Here is a 23,972-nt window from a genome sequence, read left to right as displayed (position 1 = left end):
AGTGCCTGGCACAATCATAGGCACTCAGTCACAATTATTTGTTGACTTTACTGAATGAATGAATGAAGAATGAACTCTGCTTTATTTCCTGACTTGTACTGAAGTTACAAGTTGTAGTTACAAGTTGTAGAAAGTTGAAACTTTCTAATATTTGACAGAATATTATCTAAGATAATTCTGGATTTCACTAAGACTTTATGAAAATCTTTTCTCATGGGTGACATAGACTAATTGCCGTAGATGACAGTATGGAATTCTGTAGCCAAATAAAAATGACTAAATGTATTAATAGCAATCTTGAGGGGAATGTTTAGAAGTTCTACCTTGATCAGCATTTTTACAGAGACTTATGTGAAGGCATTGCTAGCATGAGAGCTTTACATGCTGAGAGTTTGGGGGGCAGAGCTGGTACCTTGGATAACTGAGTCTGACCCTGAGGAGATCAGAGGAGATAGAAAGATGAGTGGACTCTAGCAAGATGAAATGTTAAAATGGTAAATATAGGGTCTTACACTTAGTTTCCAACAGTCAGCGTCATATTAACACAGAGAAAGGTGGCTTTGCAGTCTGTATGAGAAAGGCCTGAGGGGGTAAGGTGGCTGTGAAGGTGTGTGTAAGTCTGCAGTATGACTTTGTTGCCTCAGGAAATTAATACTGTGTTGAGCATCTGTTAGAGAACTAAGTTGTTGAGGAAGAAGACCTTAGTCATGTTCTCCTTTGTGCTCATGCACCGCTTGAAATATTCCTTTTGCCCTGGGTCACACTTTTGTTTTGGTTTAACAACAAAATGGATTGTCTGGAGCACTGGTTGTCAAACTGAAGCCCCCGGACACCTGTTTTGTGAATAAAGTTTTATTGGAACACAGCATGCCTCTTTGTTTTCTTATTTTCTGGGACTACTTTCTGCTTCCGTGGCAGTTTTGGGTATTGTTACAGAGACCATTTGGCCTGCAAAGCCTAAAATATTTGCTCTCTGGCATTTTCCAGAAAAAGCTTTCCAACCTCTGGTCTAGAGAATTAGACCTAGATGATGAAGAGAGTGAAACTTTGGCAAGAGAGTAACAGCAAAAGGAACATGAGATTTTTTAACCAGGTGAAGAGAAGGTTTAGGTGTGACAGGCAGAGCCATCTTCAAACGTTTGAAGCATTATTGTTTGGAAAAAAATTGGACCCTTGTCTGCCTGGCTTTGTTAGGGAAATTGAAAACATGATAGGAAATATGGGGTGAGGGGAGGATTTTGTTAGCATATAGAAAAGTTGTTTTAACGTTGGATTGGGCTATTTCTAGAAGTAATGAGTTTTTTGGTAACCAGAGGCATTTAAAAAGAGGCCAGGGACTTCCCTGGCGGTCCAGTGGTTAGGATTCCACGCTTCCACTGCAGGGCACACTGGTTTGATCCCTGGTTGGGGAACTAAGATCCGCATGCCGCGCAGTGCAGCCAAAAATTAAAAAATAAATAAAGAGGCCAGGGACTTCCCTGGTGGCGCAGTGGTTAAGAATCCGCCTGCCAATGCAGGCAACATGGGTTCGAGCCGTGGTCCGGGAAGATCCCACATGCCGCAGAGCAACTAAGCCCATGCGCCGCAACTGCTGGCCTGCGCTCTAGAGCCCGCGAGCCACAACTACTGAAGCCCGTGTGCCACAACTACTGAGCCCACGCGCCTAGAGCCTGTGCTCCGCAACAAGAGAAGCCACCGCAATGAGAAGCCCGCGCACCACAACGAAGAGTAGTAGCCCCCACTCGCCGCAACTAGAGAAAGCCCCACGCATAACAACGAAGACCCAACGCAGCCAAAAATAAATAAATAAAATAAATTAAAGAAAAAAATAAAGAGGCCAGTTGACTGTTTTACCTATTCACATAGGTGAGGGGCAGGCACGTGAGAACTAGGTATCTCCTGAACTCTTGTGGTTCTGAGATTCTGCCTTGGAATGATTCTCAAACTCAGGTTGTGGTTCTCAAGCCTTTCTCCAGGGCACTGGATTAGTCTGGCCCAACAGATTGTAGATCAAGCAAGTCCTGCAGGCCTTAAACAGGGGATTATTACCTTGTTCAGATATTCTGGTGTATACCAAAACATCATTCCGATAGAAAATAATATATTTAACAGGCATTAACTAAATTTAGTTTAGCTCCTTTAAAATTTTACTTATTTTTTCAGGCATGTGGAAGGTGTGACTCATTCTTCTTTCCTCCTGTTGATTCACAAGACAGTTTCAAGTTTCTTTGTTTATACCAAGTGATATGTGACCTTGAAAAATACTCAGGTGTGTAAGGCTAGAGCACAGAGTGCTCTTTAGGTTTACTGTTTGCTACCTTTTGTAATCTCATATTAGATTTCCTTGTTATACTTGAGCTTATCTGCTATTATTATTAAAGGTAAAAAATGCAGTTAGGCAGACTGACCTATTTGTATTGAGTTCTATAATCTTTTCATACTTCTACTGGTCTCCTGAAATAGAAATTTAGAGTTAAACTTCAGAATTTGGGGACTTCCCTGGTGGCACAGGGGTTAAGAATCCGCCTGCCAATTCAGGGGACACAGGTTCGATCCCTGGTCCAGGAAGATCCCACATGCCATGGAGCAGCTAAGCCCATGCACCACAACTACTAAGCCTGTGCTTTAGAGCCTGCAAGCCACAACTACTGAAGCCCACGTGCCTAGAGCCTGTGCTTTGCAACAAGAGAAGCCACCACAATGAGAAGCCTGTGCACCACAACGAAGAGTAGCCCCAGCTTGCCGCAACTACAGAAAGCCCGCGTGCAGCAACGAAGACCCAACACAGCCAAAAAAAAAGAAAAAAAAGGTGAAATGTTATAATAGCGGAAATAAAGAGATTTAAAAGAGAGAAAAAACTTCAGAATTTAAAAAGAGGAGCTTTTCAAATCAAAATACCATGAGTAAATGACCTTCTTTTAGACGTAAATTCAAATTATGGAAAGCTGGTGAATGAGAGTCATTCAGCAAACATTTGAATTAAGAGCCTTGTACTTTGTACATCGTATTAACTATTCGTGTGATGTCAAATTGTTTTCTTCTGATTTGGACTTCTTACAACTTTTGTACTTTGCAGTAGATGGTGGACTTGAAATTTGTGGTTTTCCAGTTTATCTGACCTGCTGGCTACGTCATGTGGGTCTGGGTTCCGACTTTGGTGAAATGGAGGAGGCCGTGGCCCTCCCGCCTTGTCACTGGCAACTTTTCAGGGTTCATATTGGTTGCATGGCCTCAGGTCTGAAAACTTAAATTCAGGCAGTCCTATCAGCTGGGGACTCCTTCATTCTACAGAGGTTCAGGTGTCATGGTATCTCTTATGTGGAAAAGCTTTGCAGGCTGTAGAGAACCATGCACGTAGAAGTTGATTTTAGCGAGAACAGTAATACTTAAGGAGGCTCCAGCTGCGAGTCTGGGTGCAGCTGCAGAGCTTCTCTGGCCAGTGTTTTCCTTCACCATTTTCTTTCCACTGTCTGTCTCAGATCTTTTGTCCAGGATATCGCATTTCATCAGAATGAGTTGGAGAAATGGCGGCACTCAGCCATGGATTCTGTTGAGTAAACATTTGACTTACTAGCTAACTCTCTTTGCTAGTAGTATTTTAAATTATTTCTATTTATTTACTTTTTTGCTCCATCACACTTTTAAATCTTGAAACACTGATGAGAAATATTTCCTGCATATCCATAAAACATTCAGGAAGAAATATTGATGTTTAATTATGATTTTTTAAAAAATCCGTTGCTCAGATGCTTACTACTTATTTTTTGGGTTGGCCTTCACGGAAAAACCCGAACGAACTTTTTGGCCAACCCAATATATTCATACTAAACAAATACAAAGCACAGTTGAAACTTTTTTCAGGCATTTGACTAGTATGACATCTTTTAAATGAGAGCTTGTTGAATTAGGTAGTATTCCCACTCCCTGAGGGTGAGAATTAAGTTGTCCCTTACCTATTTTGTATTCCTTCTTCCCCACACCTAGTGGGTGCTTCCTACATGCCAGGCGCTCCGGTGTGTATGTGTTTGTATGTGTGTGTTTGTGTCTCTGATGAATAAGTCATCAACATGACTCTTAAAGTATTACATAATTACATACAGATATTTTGTTAAAATTTTCTTTGAAGTTTTACTAAATAGCTCAACAGTTGGGGAATACATTTGAACACCCTAACCTGTTGTTTTCTTCCTTTGCTTATTTAAGCAATCCATTTTCCAGCTGTAAAGGGATCTGTCATTCCTTTGATGCTCAAAACACACTAATGGTACCTAATGCTTATATAGCACTAACTGTGGGCTAGGTACTGCTCTAAGCACTTCCTATATGTTATCAGTTTATCTAATCCTTATGGCAATCCTTTGAGGTAAAGGCTGTGATCCTCATTGTACAGGTGCAGCAACTAAGACAGAGAGGTTAAGTAACTTACCCAAGGTTGTACCATTAATAAGTGCATTAATAATGGTGTCAAGGGTAAAACAGCTAGATTCCCGTTAGTTGAGAGGGATGAAGGAGGTTGAGAAAGTCAGTGTGTGAATGCACACAGTGTGCTCATTATCCTGCAAATAGGTGAGCACTTGAAAGCAATATAAAATTTTCTGCTGCAACGTTGTTATATTATAAATATTATACAAAGATGTGCTTGGCCATCTTTACCCCATTCATACTGCTTCTCCAGTTCTGTTATTTAGAAGAGGACATTGTATAACTAGATATATTCTCTAGATTTTTTTTTACTATTATTTTCTTTTTAAAAAAATTTATATATTTTTGGCTGTGTTGGGTCTTCGTTGCTGCACGTGGGCTTTCTCTAGTTGCAGTGAGCGGGGGCTACTCTTTGTCGTGGTGCGCGGGCTTCTCACTGCTGTGGCTTCTCTTGTTGTGGAGCACAGGCTCTAGGTGCGCAGGCTTCAGTAGTTGGCGTGCACGGGTTCTAGAACGCAGGCTCAGTAGTTGTGGCGCACGGGCTTAGTTGCTCCGCGGCATGTGGGATCTTCCTGGACCAGGGATCGAACCCGTGTCGCCTGCATTGGCAGGCGGATTCTTAACCACTGCACCACCAGGGAAGTCCCTGTACTATTATTTTCATTTGAGAAATATTGTTCTAAATACTTGCTGGTATGCAAGGATTAACTGAATATTTTTTTTCATTTCTTAACAGTACAGTGCTGTGGATACCAATCCGCTCTCTCTGTATGTCATGCATCCATTTTGGAACACTGTAGTGAAGGTAAGATGATTAATAAGCATGTACTTAGGTTTTAGTAAGTTTTAAATATTTTAAACTACTTTATGGAGTATTACAGACCAACTGTCAGTTCAGTAAGACGTTTAGAGAAACTGCCTCTCCCATCCTCCTTTCCTTTAGTCACATACCTTTTGATTTATCTCATCATTGAAGTATAAGCTTATACTCTAGATCTATCATATTTATAAAATGCTTCTTAAATTTTTCTAAAATAAATATAATGTTATGATTATAAAAGTTTGTTGATTATAGAATTATTTAAAATATAGAAAATAGACTTATTTCTATTAACTGATTACGGTTTATAATTTGATATATATATATATAATTCCTGTATATACGGTCTTTCAAATTTATAGTTTTTGTTTTGACACATTTGCATGTTGTGGTATGTAGTGGACAGAGAGATTTCTCTACTTTAATTATTCTGTAATTATTTTGAAACAAATAGGTCTTTCCTACTTGGCTGGCTCCAAATCTGATAACCTTTTCTGGCTTTCTGCTGGTTGTGTTCAATTTTCTGCTTATGGCATACTTTGATCCTGACTTTTATGCTTCAGGTAAGATTATTACTTTAATATAAAATCTCAAATGTCTAAATAGCGCAAAATGAGATATGGTTATTTTCTAATTCTATTAAGATGCTTGCATTTCTGAAAAGTTTTGAATATTAGAAGGGTTGTAAAATGTTAGAATTGGGTGTAAAGGCTAAGTTGTGTTTTTACAGTCTGTTATGTATGTTTCTAATAAGTTCTAGAAACCAATTTGGCTATTGAATTTAGATATGCTGTCTAAAAAGCAATGAGGTTTTTGTAAATAAAGAGTAATGGGATTTATAAGAAGATGGAAAAGTAGGACTCTGAAGTTTTGCCTGAAAATGAGAATAAGCAAGGCCCAGCATACCTACCAGTTCCAGAAATATCCCTTCCCCTTTTCTAGGTATGGAATAAAAATCCCCCTTTTCTAAAGGCAATGTGGTCTCTCTTTCCTCTGCTCAGCACTTGTACGTACCTTTAATAACTCCCAGTTTCTTCTGAAAATGGTTGTTAGACCTTAGATATTTATTGACAGAAGTCTGGGCCCTTACTGAGGACGGGAGGCAAAATGCACCTTTGGAGGCAGTTTTCAGCTTATTCCCAACGTCTTCCTTCAGACCCACTGCTATCTTACTTCCTCCCACACCCCAGCTTCTGCCCCGGCTGGACAAGAGAATCTGGAGCACATCTGGGATGATGGGGGATATGTGGGGAACAGTTTATTCTTATTGCTCAACTGGTGGATGGAGTTGAGAGGAACAGAAAGATGGAGGTAGATGAGTATTTTTTGTATTCTAAGTTAGAAGATATTTTCCAATAAGAATACTTATAAATGATGTAGTCAGGAGTTTTAGTACTATAATTCCGGGGTCCCCAACCCCTGGGCCGCGGACAGGTACCGGTCCTCGGCCTGTTAGCCACCGGGCTGCACGGCAGGAGGTGAGCAAGGGTCGGGCAAGCGAAGCTTCATCTGCCGCTCGCCCTCGCTTGCATTAACCACCTGAAACACCAGCACCGCCCCCCCTCCCCCATCCATGGAAAGATTGTCTTCCATGAAACCGGTCCCTGGTGCCAAAAAGGTTGGGGACCGCTGCTACAATTCATCTGTGTTGTGGGTTCAGCAGACGTTTGTGCACTGACCTAGAGAAATTAACAATCACTGACAACATTGTTTTTGTAGGAGAATTTGGAGTTTCAAACACTTAATGACTTTTCATATTATAGGAATTATGAATATTGAAACTCTGCCTATGCCTGACTTTATCAACTGAAAATTTTAGGCATAGCTTCTGTATATGTAATAGAATGGTAATTCAAGATCATTACCATTACCATGCTTAAATTTCATTAAGCATGGTTTTGATATTGTGGGGTTTTTTTAAATTGTATTTTAATCCTCAGAACAGCCTCAAAAGTTTATCTTTGAAACTAGAAATAGTATTTTCTCTGACTAAATAAGACTATTTACTTAGTTACTAAGAGAACTAAAAATACGTAAATATATGTATTTCTCCAAGTCATACAACTTGAAGGGCCAGATTAACCATCTAGTCCCAGTATATTTGGGAAGTGGAAGACAGGAAGGTTAAATGGTATATTCAGGGCCACACTGCTCGTTGGTCACAGAGCCAGGACTAGAACCCAGAGCTGAATCTCACTTGTTTTATCTTGGTGGGGGGGAAGTGAGGTCCAGACATTTCAGAACGATTTTGTTGCCAGAATCATCCAGTTGAGCTAATTTACCTAGACACAAATCAAAAGGTCTTTTGTTCAGCTAATTAATAATTTAGTGAGAGAGTATAGGTTGAAAGCTTAATACATGTTTGTAGTATAATCATAAACAACAAGGATCAGATTAAACACAAGCATTTTTTGAATTCCAAAAACATTATTTTTCATTCTAGGCACATAAGTAATTTTCAAGTGAAGATAGTCAGTCTTGAGTTATGATTAAAGCTCAAAATAAATGCCTATTGTTTATGAGGGGTTGGGCAGTTACTTTTGTTTTGTCAGAGTTTGCTGATACATTCTAATATTTACCTAGTTCTGCATTCGAAATATATTGTAAAGTACTTCAGCTTCTGTTTAATAAATAGAAACGTTTCTCATTGGCAGTATGGGCTATGGTAAGAACAGTTGTACTTAGACTGTGTTAAAATCTGAGTTGCTTTCCTTTACAGCACCAGGTCACAAGCATGTACCTGACTGGGTCTGGATTGTAGTGGGCATCCTCAACTTCGTAGCCTACACTCTAGGTAAGAAATTGGCAAATAGTCAGTGGCTGGTGAAACTGTCAGCAAGGATAGCCACCGCACATTTTCTCCTGTGCTTAATTCATTTTAACTAGGGTTTATTAATATCCTGTTCAATTTGATAAATACGTTCTTGAGTTTCTCTGTGAAAAATATTGTCATTTGCTGGGAATTCAAAGAATAAGATAGGAGTTGGCAAACTACCACTTGTACGCCAAATCTGGCCTGTTGTCTGTTTTTTTGCTTTTTTTTTTTTTTGCGTTACGCGGGCCTCTCACTGTTGTGGCCTCTCCTGTTGCGGAGCACAGGCTCCAGACGCGCAGGCCCAGCAGCCATGGCTCACGGGCCCAGCCGCTCCGTGGCACATGGGATCCTCCCGGACCGGGGCACGAACCCGTGTCCCCTGCATCGGCAGGCGGACTCTCAACCACTGCGCCACCAGGGAAGCGCCTGTTGTCTGTTTTTGTAAGTGAAGTTTTACTGGAACACAGCTATGCTCATTCCTTTACGTGTCTGTGGCTGCTTTCCTGCAGCAGAGACATAGTTGAGTAGTTGTAACAGAGGCCATTTGGCCCACAGTGCCTAAAATATTTACTGTTTGGCCCTTTACAAGAAATATTTCCCAACCCTGGAATAAGACATCATTTTTGCCATGAGTTTGGAAAGCAGTACTGACATATCAAATAACTGCAGAATACTGAGAGAGATGCTGTAATAGAGCATAGTGGGAGAACAAATATAGAAGTGATCAATTCTCATTTGGTGGAGGGGGCGTGGTCAGGGAAGGCCACTGAGCCAGGCTACACCATGTATTCTGCCAAAGGTGCGTTTCGTTGGGATCATCTGTGTGACTTGTCCTGCATTCTCTTTTTCTTCCCTGCTTTATTTTTCTCCATAGCACTTAAAACCATATGACCCCCTTGTATGTTGTCTGCTCTAAAATGTAAGTTCCTTGAGGGTGGGTACTTTATCTTGCTCGCTGTGTACCCGGTGTTATAAGAACAGTGCCTCCTCCATAGGAGGTACTCAGTATGTGGTTTTTAAATGAATGTGAAGTAGCAGACCCTGACTTAAAGTTGCTTAGGTCTCTTCAGATAAAAATGACTTGTATTCACAAAACCAGGGTAATTTGGTACAGGATTAAATGCTGATGTGGTGGATGACCAGAGCTGCAAGAGTTTGGGGAAGGAAGAGAATGAAATCAAGAAGAATTAGGCAAAAACTTAGTTAAAAGATCTACATTTAGACAGAGGCTTTTGTGCATTTGTTATTAAAGATGAGTTGGTTTTAATGGGACTTCCCTGGAGGTCCAGTGGTTGAGACTCCGCACTTCCACTGCAACGGGCACGGGAACTAAGATGCCACATGCTGTGCGGTGTGGCCAAAAAAACAAAATTTTTTTTTTGCTATAGGATTTGGTTGCCAAGGACTGCAAGAGGAATAGGGAAAAGGAGAGGCCTGTGTGCTCTGGCTTTTAACAGCATGTCATAAGAGTCTTTTTTTTTTTTTTTTTTTTTATTTATTGGCTGTGTTGGTCTTTGTTGCGGTGCGTGGGCTTCTCACTGAGGTGGCTTCTCTTTTTTTTTTTTGCGGTACACGGGCCTCTCACTGTTGTGGCCTCTCCCGTTGCGGAGCACAGGCTCCGGCTGCGCAGGCTCAGCGGCCATGGCTCGTGGGCCCAGCCACTCCGCGGCATGTGGGATCTTCCCGGACTGGAGCACGAACCCGTGTCCCCTGCATCGGCAGGCGGACTCTCAACCACTGCGCCATCAGGGAAGCCCCTCTTTTTTTTAAAAATTAATTTATTTTTTAAATCTTTGGCTGCATTGGGTCTTTGTTGCTGCGCGCGGGCTTTCTCTAGTTGGGGCGAGCGGGGGCTCCTCTACGTTGTGGTGCACGGGCTTCTCATAGCGGTGGCTTCTCTTGTTGCAGAGCACAGCCCCTAAGCACGTGGGCTTCAGCACTTATGGCATATGGGCTCATTAGTTGAGGCACACGGGCTTAGTTGCTCCACGGCATGTGGGATCCTCCGGGACCAGGGCTCGAACCTGTGTCCCCTGCACTGGCAGGCGGATTCCTAACCACTGCACCACCAGGGAAGTCCCGAGGTGGCTTCTCTTGTTGCAGAGCACAGGCTCTAGGTGTGCGGGCTTCAATAGTTGCGGCACGCAGGCTCAGTCGTTGTGGCTCATGGGCTCAGTAGTTGTGGCACATGGGCTTAGTTGCTCCGCGGCATGTGGGATCTTCGCGAACCAGGGCTCAAACCCGTGTCCCCTGCATTGGCAGGCGGATTCTTAACCACTGTACCACCAGGGAAGTCCCCGTAAGAGTCTTTTGAAGTACTGTACCACCTACCTGTTTCAGGTCTCCACAATTCTGGCAAAAATCCTGATCTAACATGAACTGTTTGTTGCAAAACCTGCCTTGAAGCAACAATTTATAGCCTTCATTTATGCTACTAGTGTGACTATCCTTATGCTTTGCTGCAGAAATATCAGTGTGTTTGATCACAGGGTGCTGCTGTAGGTTCTGCTGGTGGCTTTTTCATAATATATAGGTTATGCGCTGAATTGCCTTTCTTATGAAAAAACATTGTGAGACTTATCTAGACCCCAGACTTATGGGGCTAGAACGGGTTCAGTGAGAAGACGTACAAAACCTAATTAATATGTAGTTCATGAATATAATATTTGTAATAACTGCACAGAAGTTGCACCGAGAATAGGAAATTAAGTCAGCAAATAATAAGAAAAGACTTTTAGGATATATTTTAACTACTTGGAGGCAGAAAAGTTCCCAATCCTATCTAACAGAGATCTAGTGTTTGGGCCAGAGTTTGAGATTCATCCTTTCATATATTCCTTCAACAACATTTTTAAAGGCCCTCTTTGCCACAAACTGAGCTAGGCACTGGGGATAACACTGTGGTGAGCAAGATAAACACAGTAATGATAAGGAATTTTTAATTCCTTGAATCTGAGTCTTTACAATTAGTCTAATTCTGATGCACTTAGTTAACAAAACTGTTTCTTTGGAGGAGGAATTTTTATAATTCAGACTCTTCTTCCTTTTTAACTAGGTTGTACCATTCTCTCTTCCTGCCCCCCCCCCCCCCCCCCCCCGCTCCTCTGTTTTCGCCCCTGTGTGAAGGTGTTCCAGCGTGCTTTCTCTTCCTTATTCCCTTGGTAATCCTGATCCTTAACACTATTGAGTTGACTCCCGTGTTAGTATCTAGCCCTTATCTACCTTCTGAGTTGCTAGTAAGTATCCTTAGGTTGAGTTGTTCGACATTACCATATGGATGTCCTGCTAACACTTCAATTTCAGCATCTAAAACTGTACTCAGATCTTTTCTATCAGTCTTGCTCCTTCAGATTTTCTTATTTCTGTTAATACTACCACTCTCTTAGTTACACAGACGGGAGATTTTGGAGATGGTCTTCTTGTCCTTCGGCCTTACCTCTCCTCTTTTGTTGCACTGTCATTTTTATTTTCTTAATATCTCGCCTTCCTCCAGCTTTTTATGCCCACTGCATTCCATCTCAATTTAGGCCTACTAAGTAGGGTTCCTCTCCCAGCCTGTCCTTCCCACCAATATCAAGTGGGTCTTCCTGAAGCACTGCATTGCTTTTCTCTTTGTAATCCTCTACTCAGATAATTGTAGTAGCTCCTCAGACTCTCTGATACCTCTAAACTGGCTCAGACCTTCCTTCTAGCCTCTTTAGACTGCCATCTTCACATACTAGTTTCTGGTCAAATTAAAGTACTTGGCATTCTCTGCACACACATGTGCTTTTCCATCTCGGTGTTTTTGCCGAAAGCACTCCTCCTCTTGAAATGACACACTCCTTTATCTCCTATCTACCGAAATCCAACTCATTCTTTATGTCCCCACTCAGATTTCATCTTGTCTGGAAAGCCAGTCTAGCTTATCTTAGCCTGAAGAGAACTCGTCCCTTTTCTGTACTCTTCTCTGGTTTGTGATACATCATATCTGTAACTGTCATGTTTTGTCTCCGTTCTCAATTGTAAACTCTTTGAGGGCACAAACTTAGTTTATTCTAAGATTTTTTATAGTCTTCAGAGCATCAAGAATAGTGCTTCGCAGGGAACTCTACTCAATACCCTGTAATGACCTATATGGGAAAAGAATCTAAGAAAGAGTGGACATATGTACATGTGTAACTGATTCACTTTGCTATACAGCAGACTAACACAACATTGTAAATCAACTATACCCCAATAAAAATTAATTTAAAAAATAGTGCATTTTACAGTTTCAATAAATTTTTTTTGAATTTTATTTTATTTATTTATACAGCAGGTTCTTATTAATTATCCATTTTATACATATTAGTGTATATCTGTCAATCCCAATCTCCCAATTTATTCAATAAGTTCAATTTATTCAATAAATTTATTCTTTTTTTCTTTCCTTTTTTTTTTTTTTTTGCGGTACGCAGGCCTCTCACTGTTGTGGCCTCTTCAGTTGCGGACCACAGGCTCCGGCCATGCAGGCTCAGCGGCCATGGCTCACGGGCCCAGCCGCTCCGCGGCATGTGGGATCTTCCCAGACTGGGGCACGAACCCGTGTCCCCTGCATCGGCAGGTGGACTCTCAACCACTGCGCCACCAGGGAAGCCCAATAAATTTATTCTTATATTTACTCAACACCTACTGTGTTGCAAAGCCTTTTTGGAAAGCACTTAAAATTATGGAGGTGGTCAATCTGTAAAGAAGTAACTGTGATATCAAACAAGATGAAACAGGTGTTATGACTGAAGTAACAGAGTGTTTTTGGATCTTAGAGCAAGGAATGGTTAGATAAATTATAATGAACAACTATTGAATATTCTCTGGAGGGTTAAGAATTTGCGGCTAGTGGAACAACTCAGTTAGTTGTTATGCAGATTTGGAAGAATTCAGAGTCCAACTAGAATGCTTCTTCCTTAGATCTAAAATAGACACCATTCAATGTGATTTAATATTTTAATTTTTAGATTAAGCTTTGAGAAATTACAGGTTTTATTTCTGAAGTCTTTGCATTGTAGGAATTAAAGGTTGGATTTTTACAGTACTGTCTGATAGTTATAATTTAGTTAATGAACGTTCCTATGATATGCTCGTCTGTTTTGTTTTGTTTCTCTCCATTTTATTAAAGAAGACTTTCTCCAGACTGGTGCAGTTGTTGACCTATTCCTGTGGTAATGTGTTTTTTGTTGCAGATGGTGTGGATGGAAAGCAAGCCCGTAGAACCAATTCCAGTACCCCGTTAGGGGAGCTTTTTGACCATGGCCTGGATAGTTGGTCATGTGTTTACTTTGTTGTAACTGTGTATTCCATTTTTGGACGAGGATCATCGGGTGTCAGTGTTTTTGTTCTTTATCTCCTGCTATGGGTAGTTTTATTTTCTTTCATCCTGTCCCACTGGGAAAAGTATAACACAGGGATTCTTTTCCTGCCATGGGGATATGACGTTAGCCAGGTGGTAAGTATGGGTTCTTCCTTAAATTTTCAACATTGCCATGAATTTTGGGGAAAGTTTTTGTTATTCCTTCTTTATTGACCTTTTGCTTTTCTGGTTAGAACTGATGGGTGCTTTGACATTTTTTTCCTTTTTATTTTATATTATTTTTACTTATTTATGGAAAATTTCCAATATGTACAAAAGTAGAGAGAATAGTACAGTGAACCCTTATGTGCCTGTTACTTAGCTTGAGCAGTTAACACTTGGCCAGTCTAGTTTCACATGTACTCTTCCTCACCCTCCTTCCAATTATTTTAAAGGAAAATCCTGGCATTATGTGATAAATATTTTACTATATATCTCAAAGTGGTAAGAGTTCTTTTTAAAAAACATAATTACAATGCCATTATTACACCAAAAAATGAACGGTTTCTTAAAAGACATTCATTAAAACTGTTGATTTTATAAAGAAAGGCGCTTATAATTAAATTGTTGGCTTTTTGTCTTCATTGCCAACTTTTCAGTGAGTAGAGAGATTTGTTTTCCTCTTACTTTATAGACTTGCTATTAACTCTCCCTGCCTTAGAATCCCAGCTTTTTGTGTTGCCGTTTTGCCCGTCTACACCTAAGGCTCCAGTAAAGAATCAGAAGTTGGAGTGTGTTTGAAGAAAATGATTGGGTGGGCAAATTGGAACAACGTGTGGCTAAACCAATTTACGAGGTGCCTTATGAGGCCAGTTGTTTGCATTGTCTAGAAGTTAGTTATTTTATGGTGTTGTTGGCTGAAAAAACTACTTTTAAAGGCAAGACTTGCCACCATATCAAATTTAAGCATACTTCTGGCTTTTACTAAAGCTGTTTGCTAGACTAATGCTGCATAAAGCGTTATTGACTCCCTGATCTTTCCAGCTGTTAATGCTCTGTATATTTTTGTCTGCATTTTCCTTCCAGACTATTTCCTTTGTCTACATAGTGACTGCGATTGTGGGAGTTGAGGCCTGGTATGAACCTTTCCTGTTTAATTTCTTATATAGAGACCTATTCACTGCAATGATCATTGGTAAGAAGCTCCATGTTGAAGCCTGTTGTAACATCGCTTTGTTATCAAAGCCAGTGTTTGATTATAACCAGCAGCACTTCCCCGCCTGCCCTCACGCCCTGCAGCAAAAGCAGAACCCCGCAACCCTGTAGGGTTTCAGCCAAACCCTTAAGGAAAATAAGGTTGCTTTGTTTTGCTTTGCTTTGTTTTTGTTCGGCACCAAGTTATTTCTAATCAGAAGGCAATACCGAAATAGATCACACAAACCCTGTAAACTATTCAAATTAATCTAGACTGTACTGGAGGATCCACATTTAGTTGGACGTTCGGTGTTGATTTCAGTACTTATCTCAAAATTGAAGATTGTTAGTTTGAGGAAATAGAATGACGAAACACAGAGTTTACTTTATAATACATCCACTCCAAAAATTGAGCTTCTGTTCCTCTCAGATACCCTTTTTCTTAAGCCTTTGAATGCTAGGTAAAGGTTTTGATCATGGTAATGTTTCCTTTTTGATTTTAGCCAAAGGGGATATGTACAGGATGATTGAGTGGAGGGAGAGTGATTTTATGGAGAGAGGCAGAGAGGAAGAGGAATCTGGGTTGTTATTTGGGGCGCCAGGAGTGACACTAAGACCTTTGTAGAGTAAAAGAAAAAAACTTGTTGGCTGTTGCTCTGTTCTCTTATCTAAAAATTAATCTTCCCTCCGTCTGTCTGTGAACCTTGGTTACAGAATGGGAATCGAAGGCTTAGAAACAGCTGAGAAGATGGTGCATTAAGCACTGGCTTTCAGAAAAGGAGTAGTTGGGGGATTTTCTGTGGCTCTGGACTGCAGATATTTTAGGAACCCTGCTGTAATCTAACAAATGTTCATTTTTGGGTGCCTCTGTAAACTGATTTCTTTACCTTGAAAAGGCGAGCTATTTTTCATCTCCAGCTATCGTTCATGAGTGAATCTTTTGATGTATGCAGCTTGTCCTGTGGCGGGTGTGCTGCATTTTACATTTAAATATTTATTTAAAGATAAAATGGAATCTCCGACATAGGAGATATATTTTTGAATGTTAAGTGGGTACTTTAATAGGCATATAAGTTTCTTTGTAATTTATAATTTTTGGCAGCAATACTTATTAGGTAATGGTACTTCCTATTGCATCACATTAGGGGGCACATGATAGCTGGTTGTCTTTCTGTCTGTGGTATCAGTAATGACTAGAGGGATGAGGTATTGTACATCTGTTCCATCTCTTCCCAAGTTCTGCCTCAACTCTTCACCTAGTGGTACTAACAGTGGCTGATGAGCATTGCTTAGGAATCCATTCATTCAGTGGATAGCCAGGGGAATAAAGTTTGTTTTTTGAGAAAGTACCTCATAAATTCATACTGATAATTCCAAATCATATTTGATGATACAGATCTTTTACTTAACCTAGTTGATCTTATATTTGTATGTCCTTTAAACTCTGACAAAAGTCTTTGCTTTCAACGACACAAAATAATTATACATTTGTGTTATTCCATAAAATACCCACAACAGTCTGAGAATGTAGTTCCAAAATCAGTGACATATGATTACTGGAAATTGTTGAAGATTTTGGTTTTTTGCAGTTCCATTTGCCCTATGGTTTATCCCACTAGAGAATGCCCAGTCAGGTTATTATAGTCTAAAGTCCCCATTCTGTGGTTATGCCACCATCTGTGGATATGTACATTTAAGTTAGTTTCATTTTACTTTTGATATTTATGGATTACTTTTTCTTTTAAAATTTATTTTTCCAAAAAAAAATTATTTTTCCTTTATAATTGTGTAACGTAGTCACATGATTACAAAGTCAAATCTATATATAAAGCAAGACATATTCAAAGAAGTCTAGTCTCTATCACTACCCTAGCCTTTTCCTCCCTCATAGTTAACTACTCTTAATTTTAAATTTTTTGGTTTATCTTTTCATTGTTTCTTTCTTAATATAAGTAAGTGTGTGTGTGTGGGGTTATCACCCCCTTTCATAGATAAATGGTAGCATACCATACATATCTTACTACACGTGCTTCTTTTTTTTTCCCCCCTCCACATAATAGTATATTTTAGAGATCACTGCATAGTGATGTTTAGGGATCTTCCTCATTTCTTCTTACAGCCGCCTGGTACAATACTTCATTGTGTGGATGTACCATCGCTTTGTTCAAACAACCTTCTACTGATGGACATTTGTGTTATTTCCAGTCTTTTGCTGCTGTACAAATTGATGCAATAAATCGTCTTGTACATATATATGTCTGTTCATATTTTTCCCAGGGTACTTTGGAAGAGGTCTCTAGAAGTAGAATTGTTAGTAAGGACAAATGTATGCATTTTCACTAAATATTCCCATATTCCCTTCCGTATGGGTTATCTGATTTTTGAATTCCCATCAGCCATGAATGAAAGTACTTGTTTATTTAGTTTTACCAATGTAGTATGTTGTCAAACTTTTGGATTTTTGCCAGTCTGTGATAGGTAAGAAATGGTATATCTATATAGTTTTAATTTGCATTTCTCTTATTATGGATGAACTTTTCTAGTATTTGAGAGCCATTTATATTTATTTTTTCTTTATATCTCTAGTCAGTTTTTGCATTACGATTGTTAACCACTTCCTTTATTTTTAGAAGCTCTTTATCTATTAGATATATTAATCTTTGTTTTGATATAAATGACACTTTCCCCCTTGTTTGTTGTTTGTCTTTTTTTACTTTTGTTAAAGTATTTTTTGTCTTGGTTTTTATTGAAGTTTTTACTTAAGCCTGGAAATATGAGGAACCAAAATATTTGTTGTGACCATGTTATCCTTGGTGTTCATCTCATTCTAATCAATCCTTTTTTATGAATTCTATTCTGATTTTTCTATAGCTATTGTTTCCTGTATTATGAAGTCTAGGCCTTCCTATGGTAATAAGAAAAGCAGGTCTACATATGTATGGATTCTATCACTATCATTATATAGAGTTTAATAGACAAGTATTTAACAATTAAATATTCTTTATAGAAAGTACATCGAGTGTTATTTAGAGAAGAAATAGAAGATACAGTGTTTCTCTTTGGCAGCCTATATAGAGCTCAGGCTTTCTACACGCTTGCTGCACTTAATTAAGATAAAGCTATTTTAGGATGTTTTAAACTAAAAAACTCTTGGTCCCAAATCTTTTGCAGGTTTCTCTCAGTCTATTTTCAACACCTGAAAGCTACAAATGATTCTGGCTTAATTCATTTATCCCTGGCTCCCTAACAGTGTGCTCCCCAGCTTGACGTGGAATGAGCTGCTAAAAATTTCTGAGGACATTGAGGACATCTTGTCTTCTCTTCCACTCCCTCTAAGATCTTTTAACTCAGGGAACTTTGTTCCATTTGGGCTTGAAAGTAGTAGAGTAATTCATCTTTTGAGATGAGATTTCTGTTCGGTGAATTCTAGTTTTTTCATCTTTTTTAAAATAAATTTATTTATTTATTTATTTGTTTTTGGCTGCATTGGGTCTTCGTTGCTGCGCACAGGCTTTCTCTAGTTGCGGTGAGCGGGGGCTGCTCTTTGTTGTGGTGTGCGGGCTTCTCATTGCGGTGGCTTCTCTTGTTGCGGTGCATGGGCTCCAGGCGCGTGGGCTTCAGTAGTTGTGGCTCGCGGGCTCTAGAGCGCAGGCTCAGTAGTTGTGGCGCACGGGTTTAGTTGCTCTGTGGCATGTGGGACCTTCCCGGAGCAGGGATGGAACCCATGTCCCCTGCGTTGCCAGGCAGATTCTTAATGACTATGCCAGCAGGGAAGCCCCTTTTCATCTGTTTTTAGCAAGATGCCTTAGGAATTGTTTTGAAGGAATGTTCTTCTGTCTTTGATCCTTAAGGTCACAGCTGCATTGACCACTGCCCCTGCCCCCCCAAGCCAAGTCTAGTCACCAGGAGTCCAGAATGGACTAATATGTTGAGTGACAAGGAAATATCCAAATGAAGTGTCCAGAAAGTTGCCACATATATTGATTTGGAGTTTGAAACAGAGAAAGATTAGAACTTTACATCTCTATAGATCACAGAATCAGATTCAGCGGTCACTAGAAAATCATTTAAACCATCCTCATGGTACACCTGTGGAATCTGAAGATCAGAGAGATTGTCTGATTTGCCCAAGAGTACATAATTAGATTTTGGAGTCATCTGCAGGTAGCTTATGGTTAAAGCTGAGAGAAGATTCTCTAAGGGAGTTTAGATGCACAGTCACACATCCAGTTAGGAATACGCAGGAGGTAGATTACCAAAAAAGGACACCAAATGTAATGGTTGGATGGCTGACAGGAACATTGGGTGAATGGAATCACAAAGGCCAAGGGAGGAAAGAATTTCAGTTAGTGGATAGTCAGCGGAGTCATCTTCCTTAGAAGTCAGGAATGAAGAAAGGATACTGAATTTGACTGTTAGGAGAGCTTGATAAATTTCAAGAGTACAGTTTCTGCAGAGGGGAAGCAGAATGAATGAGTGCTGAGGAAATGAAGACACCAGGAAAGTCTGGTGAGTGATAGGAAATAGCAGAGTAAGATAAGTAGGTAGTGAGAGCAGCAGAAGCAATGGTAAGGCTTCTTGGGAAGGCTGTCCTTTTAAGGTTTCAGGGAAAAGAATTAGTGTATAGGGTAGGGGGAGAAATTAAGAATGCTAGGGAGGTAAAGATAAGTGTAAAGGAAGCAGCAGGATTTATTAATTGTCCCCTCTTCCAATAAATAACTTATACTGGCTGTGCAATTTACTATATACCAGGTACTGTTCCAGGTGTCTTTGCATGTAATAACTCATTTAATTCTCGAAACCCTACGGGGTTGATACTACTATTATCTCTATTTTATAAAAGAGGAAACTGAGGCACTGAAAAGTTGCCTGAAGTCACATGACCAGTTGGTAGCACAACTGAGATTCAACCCACTCTGGCTCCTTGAGTCTCTGCTCTGAATCACCAAACCGTACTGCCACTTTTCCAGTTGTAAATGCTGTTTAATTTCATTACAGAAGTAAACCTGAACCTGAAAATTATTGGGTCTAAAAATATTACATAGTTTGTATGTATTTGATTATTATAAAAATGACTCTTGAATAATAATTCATGATAATTTAAATATTCTTCCTTTTAGGTTGTGCATTATGCGTGACTCTTCCAATGAGTTTATTAAACTTCTTCAGGTAAGTATTTAATTTTTTAATTGGGCAAGAAATATGAAAATCTTTAGAAATTGTTATTTAGGTGAATTTTAGGATTTCTTTCTTTTGGAATCTGGGCATTTTGAAAAGGTCATGAAACCTGTATTTTGAATCTAGAATGAGGTTAGGATAATTTGTCTGTGGTGGCTTGCGTAGTCAATTCAACCATAGCCCAGAACTACTAGTTTTTTTGTAAAAGTTTTGGGCTCACCAAACAGTCTTCTAATTTGTCATTTTTTTGTGAGTGAATCAGGAGGGAGTATGTTCCTGTCAAATATTGATAGGTTTACGTTCTTTTTATAAATTGATTATAAGTTTTTATAAATTGATTATGTGTAAGTTTAGTTAGCATGATCATACAATAAAACTTCTCAACTTGTGTAGTTGAGGACCAAATCCTGGACCTATGCTGTCTCTTCTCAAAGAGCGCCGTATGGAAATTCCGGCCTGAGGAGTGTGTAGGGGTTGGGAGGGGAGTTGCCCTGGTGGGGTTGCATCTCTCTGATCTATGTATGCACTTCTCCACTTTGGCTCAGCCACACTGAGTCCATTTATGTGACCTGAATGTATTTTGTTCTTTCATTCCTCAGTACTTTTGCTCCCACTCTTTCCTCTACTCCTGTTTCCTCTACTTGGAACACTTTCTTGTACTTGCCACTTCATCCTTCAGTGCTCAAATCTGTCTTGCACAGTCCTATCCATGTCAAGCCAAGCTCTATGTATCTTCCCTCTTTACAGCCACTGGCAGTCATTCATAGAAGCCATAAAATTTAAAGCTCTGAAGGCCTTAGAGATGATTTGAGTCATGTCTTCCTCTTTTTCTAAAGTTGAGGTCCTGTCCTGATTGGGCAGTATTTTGCCTAAGGTTATGTAATTAGTGGCAGAACCGGCATGAGGATTGAGGGTTCAGTTCAGATGAGCAAACATATATGAGAGTACCACCTGTGTGCCCAGAGCCAGTAAGATATGCTGTGGACCGTCTCATTTCAGAGTCTTTCACTCTTAAGTCGTGTATCATAGTAGCACCATGAGGTACTCTTCTAGTATTGTTTTGTGTTCATTTTATTTTTCCTATTAAAATATAATCTCATAGGACACAGTCCAAGTTTTATTCATCTTTACATTCCAGAGGGAAAAGTGAGACTAAGGGTCAGAAGACTTCCATTCTAGTCCTGGCCCTGCCACTTGGTAGCAAGTTATGTAAATTTAAATTCTCACATCCTCACTTAACCTGCCTCTAAAATGGGATTAATAATGTTGGTTCTACCTATGCCATGGGGTTATTGTGAATAAAAATAAGAGAATAAGTGTGAAAGTACTTTGAAAACTATGAAATACAAGTACAGTGTTTTTATATGTAATAATGTTCTTTGTATTACTTGATTTTTTTTTCAGAAGCTATAAAAATAACACCTTGAAACACAATTCAGTCTATGAAGCTATGGTTCCCTTCTTTTCTCCATGTTTGCTATTCATTTTGTCTACAGCATGGATCCTCCGGTCACCTTCAGATATTTTAGAGTTACATCCTAGAGTATTCTACTTAATGGTTGGAACAGCCTTTGCCAATATCACAGTAAGATTTTTTCTTTTCAAAATCGTAATACATATAAGAAATATTTGACAGAATTCAATAGTTTGAGAAACCTTATATAGTATTAGAATAAGCAGATTTTAATTTAAAGATCTTATATCAGAAATTTGAAAGAATAATTAATAACCTCAAAGACAGAACATGCTGAAAGTTATTTTATTTTTTTGTTTGAAACCAGTAGGATTTGGGGACTGCTGTAGTATTTTGGAACCATGACATAATTTAAATTTTTTGTTTTGGTTGCCTGCTGAAGAATTCATGGAATAATTCCCTTCAGACTCTAAATAGTATTTATAGTGTGGTTGAAATGGCAGCAGATCTAACGCTTAATTTAGGGAGCTTGGAAGGGGTTTTTGAGGGAGGAAACAGACACACACACACACACACACACACACACACACGTTTTTTAATCAACTGATTTTTAAATTAATAACATAGAATAAAAAACTTTGTAATAAATACTACATACGTTAAAAAATCCCTTTCTCTGCTCTGGCCCAGCAAGAGGGCAGACAGGGAGGAAAAATCAGGAGGACTTGAGAAAAGACCCTGTTAGTCCTGACAGCCAGGAAGCCTGTGCTCTAGCTCAGGCCAGGTCCTTAATAAGTTTTTATTTTTTAACTTAGCCACTGAGTTTATGTTTCCATGTTTGTAACTTGTGTTTACTGTCCCAAGTCATACTGATTTCATAGGGTTTAAAGATCTGAAAACATTAATGCATTATATAAAATGTATCTTTGAAGGAATAAAACTATATTTGAGTAAGGTGTTGAAAGTAAAGAGAGCCAAAGAGGTTTTGAGGTGTTGTATGATAACATGTCTGGATTGGAGGTAGCACCTCCTCATCACCATGAAGAAATTTAGTTGTGTGGTGCTGTGGGAGGGTGTTCTGAGAAAATTGTTGTCGTATATCATAGAATCTTAAAATTGGGAGAAATTTCTTTTATCCAAACTGTTACCCGGTAGAAGAATGCCTTCTGTAGCATCCTGACTAAATTATCTTCCAGTCTCTTCTGACACACAATCTGAGGGTCCACAGGTTTGGAGGTTGGGGTAGAGGTCCAGTTGGGCTCCTGAGCAGTTGAGAATTACTGAACTTGATAATAATGTAATGTACAGGTACTTGAATGCTTTTTAAATGTTGGAGTGACTCGTGCTTTGCTAATTAAATTTTCATTCTCTCTTTTTTTTTTTAATACCTTCAAGTGTCAGCTGATTGTTTGTCAAATGAGCAGTACCCGGTGCCCAACTTTGAATTGGTTTCTGGTTCCTCTCTTCTTGGTTGTCATAGTGGTAAATGTAGGAGTGGCCTCTTACATTGAGAGCATTCTCCTGTTTACATTAACAACTGCTTTCACTCTGGCCCACATCCATTATGGAGTACGAGTGGTGAGTAATCTAGAGCAAAATTGGTTCCATTTGATTCTTAAATAGTGAGGTGAGAGAGAATTTCAGAAGAAACTTGCTTAATATAGTAGCTGGAAGAATTTTGGGACATTCTCTAAATTTTGGATAATATCCAGGTGCGTGATGCCATATATCATTTCTGTAATTAATATGTCGTAGTAACTACAAATAATTTCAAAGCTGGATAATTATTGTGAGGAATTAGTTCTTGTTTATAAGTGAGAAGAAATGTAAACCATTTTCTTGGTAAAGAATTATAAACTCCTTTGTGCTTTTAATTATATACAGGACAAAATCATCTTATTTGTTGTTTATCTATTTCTATGCTTGCTTCTCTAGCTTCAGGGGCATTTTTATAAGGGGAAATATAGAAGAGAGTAGATTTAAGAAGTATTCTGCAAACCTTAATATTCTCTTCTAAAATAAGAAACGGGTTTCAGGACAAATGGACTAAGATAGGTATAATAAAATGAAAATCAGAACCATGCAGTTTAGTTTCCTTTTCCTCACACTGTGACATTCTTTTCTAATTATTTTACATATCTTAGCATGGTCTCATAACTATGATTTTGAATTGCTGTACAATATTCCATTGAGGAGATTACTTAATAATTATCAGTTTACTTAACCATGACTCAGTTATCTTAATCATTTAGGTTGTTTCCAGATTTTCACTATTATAAATAAAGTTGAAGTGAACTATCTGGAATAATATTTTTTTCCTTCATTTGCTTTTTTCCTGAGGATAATTTCATAGCAATCGGGTCATGTGATAGGATATTCATATTTCTGTGGCTTTCCATTTCTATTTGGTATGTTTGTTTTGAAAGGAACCCTGCTGTGAATCAGTTTGAGAAACAAAATGTCTTTACTTCTGTATTGTCAGACATATTTTTAAAACGGGGGCACCTGTCATGCTTGATAACAACTTCTTATACCTTGCATATGTTTCTTCCCTTAGTGTTTCTCCCCAAAGTAGCCCACATTCGTTGGAACAAAATAGGTGAAAGAAACCATGATAAGTCTATGAACTGTGACATGAAGACATAATCATTTATGTTTTTGTTTGTGCAAATTTAACGTTATATGCTTTCTATCAACGCTCTGAGGCCTTTATTCTGATATTTCATCAGTCATATGCATGAAGTAGAGCACAGCAACCAGTGTCTTTCATAATTGTTTTAACTTTTTATAACCCTCAGAAGCATATCTTTAGAAAACCATA

The 23,972-nt window shown here is 39.0% G+C and overlaps 1 protein-coding gene across 1 annotated transcript in view; it reads left to right on the top strand.

The window, feature by feature from the left end:
• Positions 1 to 23,972, top strand: part of SELENOI (selenoprotein I) — a 44,156-nt gene that overhangs the window by 12,759 nt on the left and 7,425 nt on the right. Inside the window, exons 2-9 of the mRNA XM_019943082.3 lie at positions 5,159 to 5,227; positions 5,697 to 5,805; positions 7,962 to 8,036; positions 13,259 to 13,521; positions 14,452 to 14,560; positions 19,680 to 19,728; positions 21,142 to 21,322; positions 22,547 to 22,729. Of these exons, the coding sequence (XP_019798641.2) occupies positions 5,159 to 5,227; positions 5,697 to 5,805; positions 7,962 to 8,036; positions 13,259 to 13,521; positions 14,452 to 14,560; positions 19,680 to 19,728; positions 21,142 to 21,322; positions 22,547 to 22,729 (1,038 nt within the window). The remainder of the gene's footprint in view (positions 1 to 5,158; positions 5,228 to 5,696; positions 5,806 to 7,961; positions 8,037 to 13,258; positions 13,522 to 14,451; positions 14,561 to 19,679; positions 19,729 to 21,141; positions 21,323 to 22,546; positions 22,730 to 23,972) is intronic.

Source organism: Tursiops truncatus, chromosome 14 (assembly GCF_011762595.2).
Source record: "Tursiops truncatus isolate mTurTru1 chromosome 14, mTurTru1.mat.Y, whole genome shotgun sequence".
In the NCBI taxonomy this organism is placed as follows: domain Eukaryota; kingdom Metazoa; phylum Chordata; class Mammalia; order Artiodactyla; family Delphinidae; genus Tursiops; species Tursiops truncatus.
This window is presented reverse-complemented; position numbering and strand designations above follow the sequence as displayed.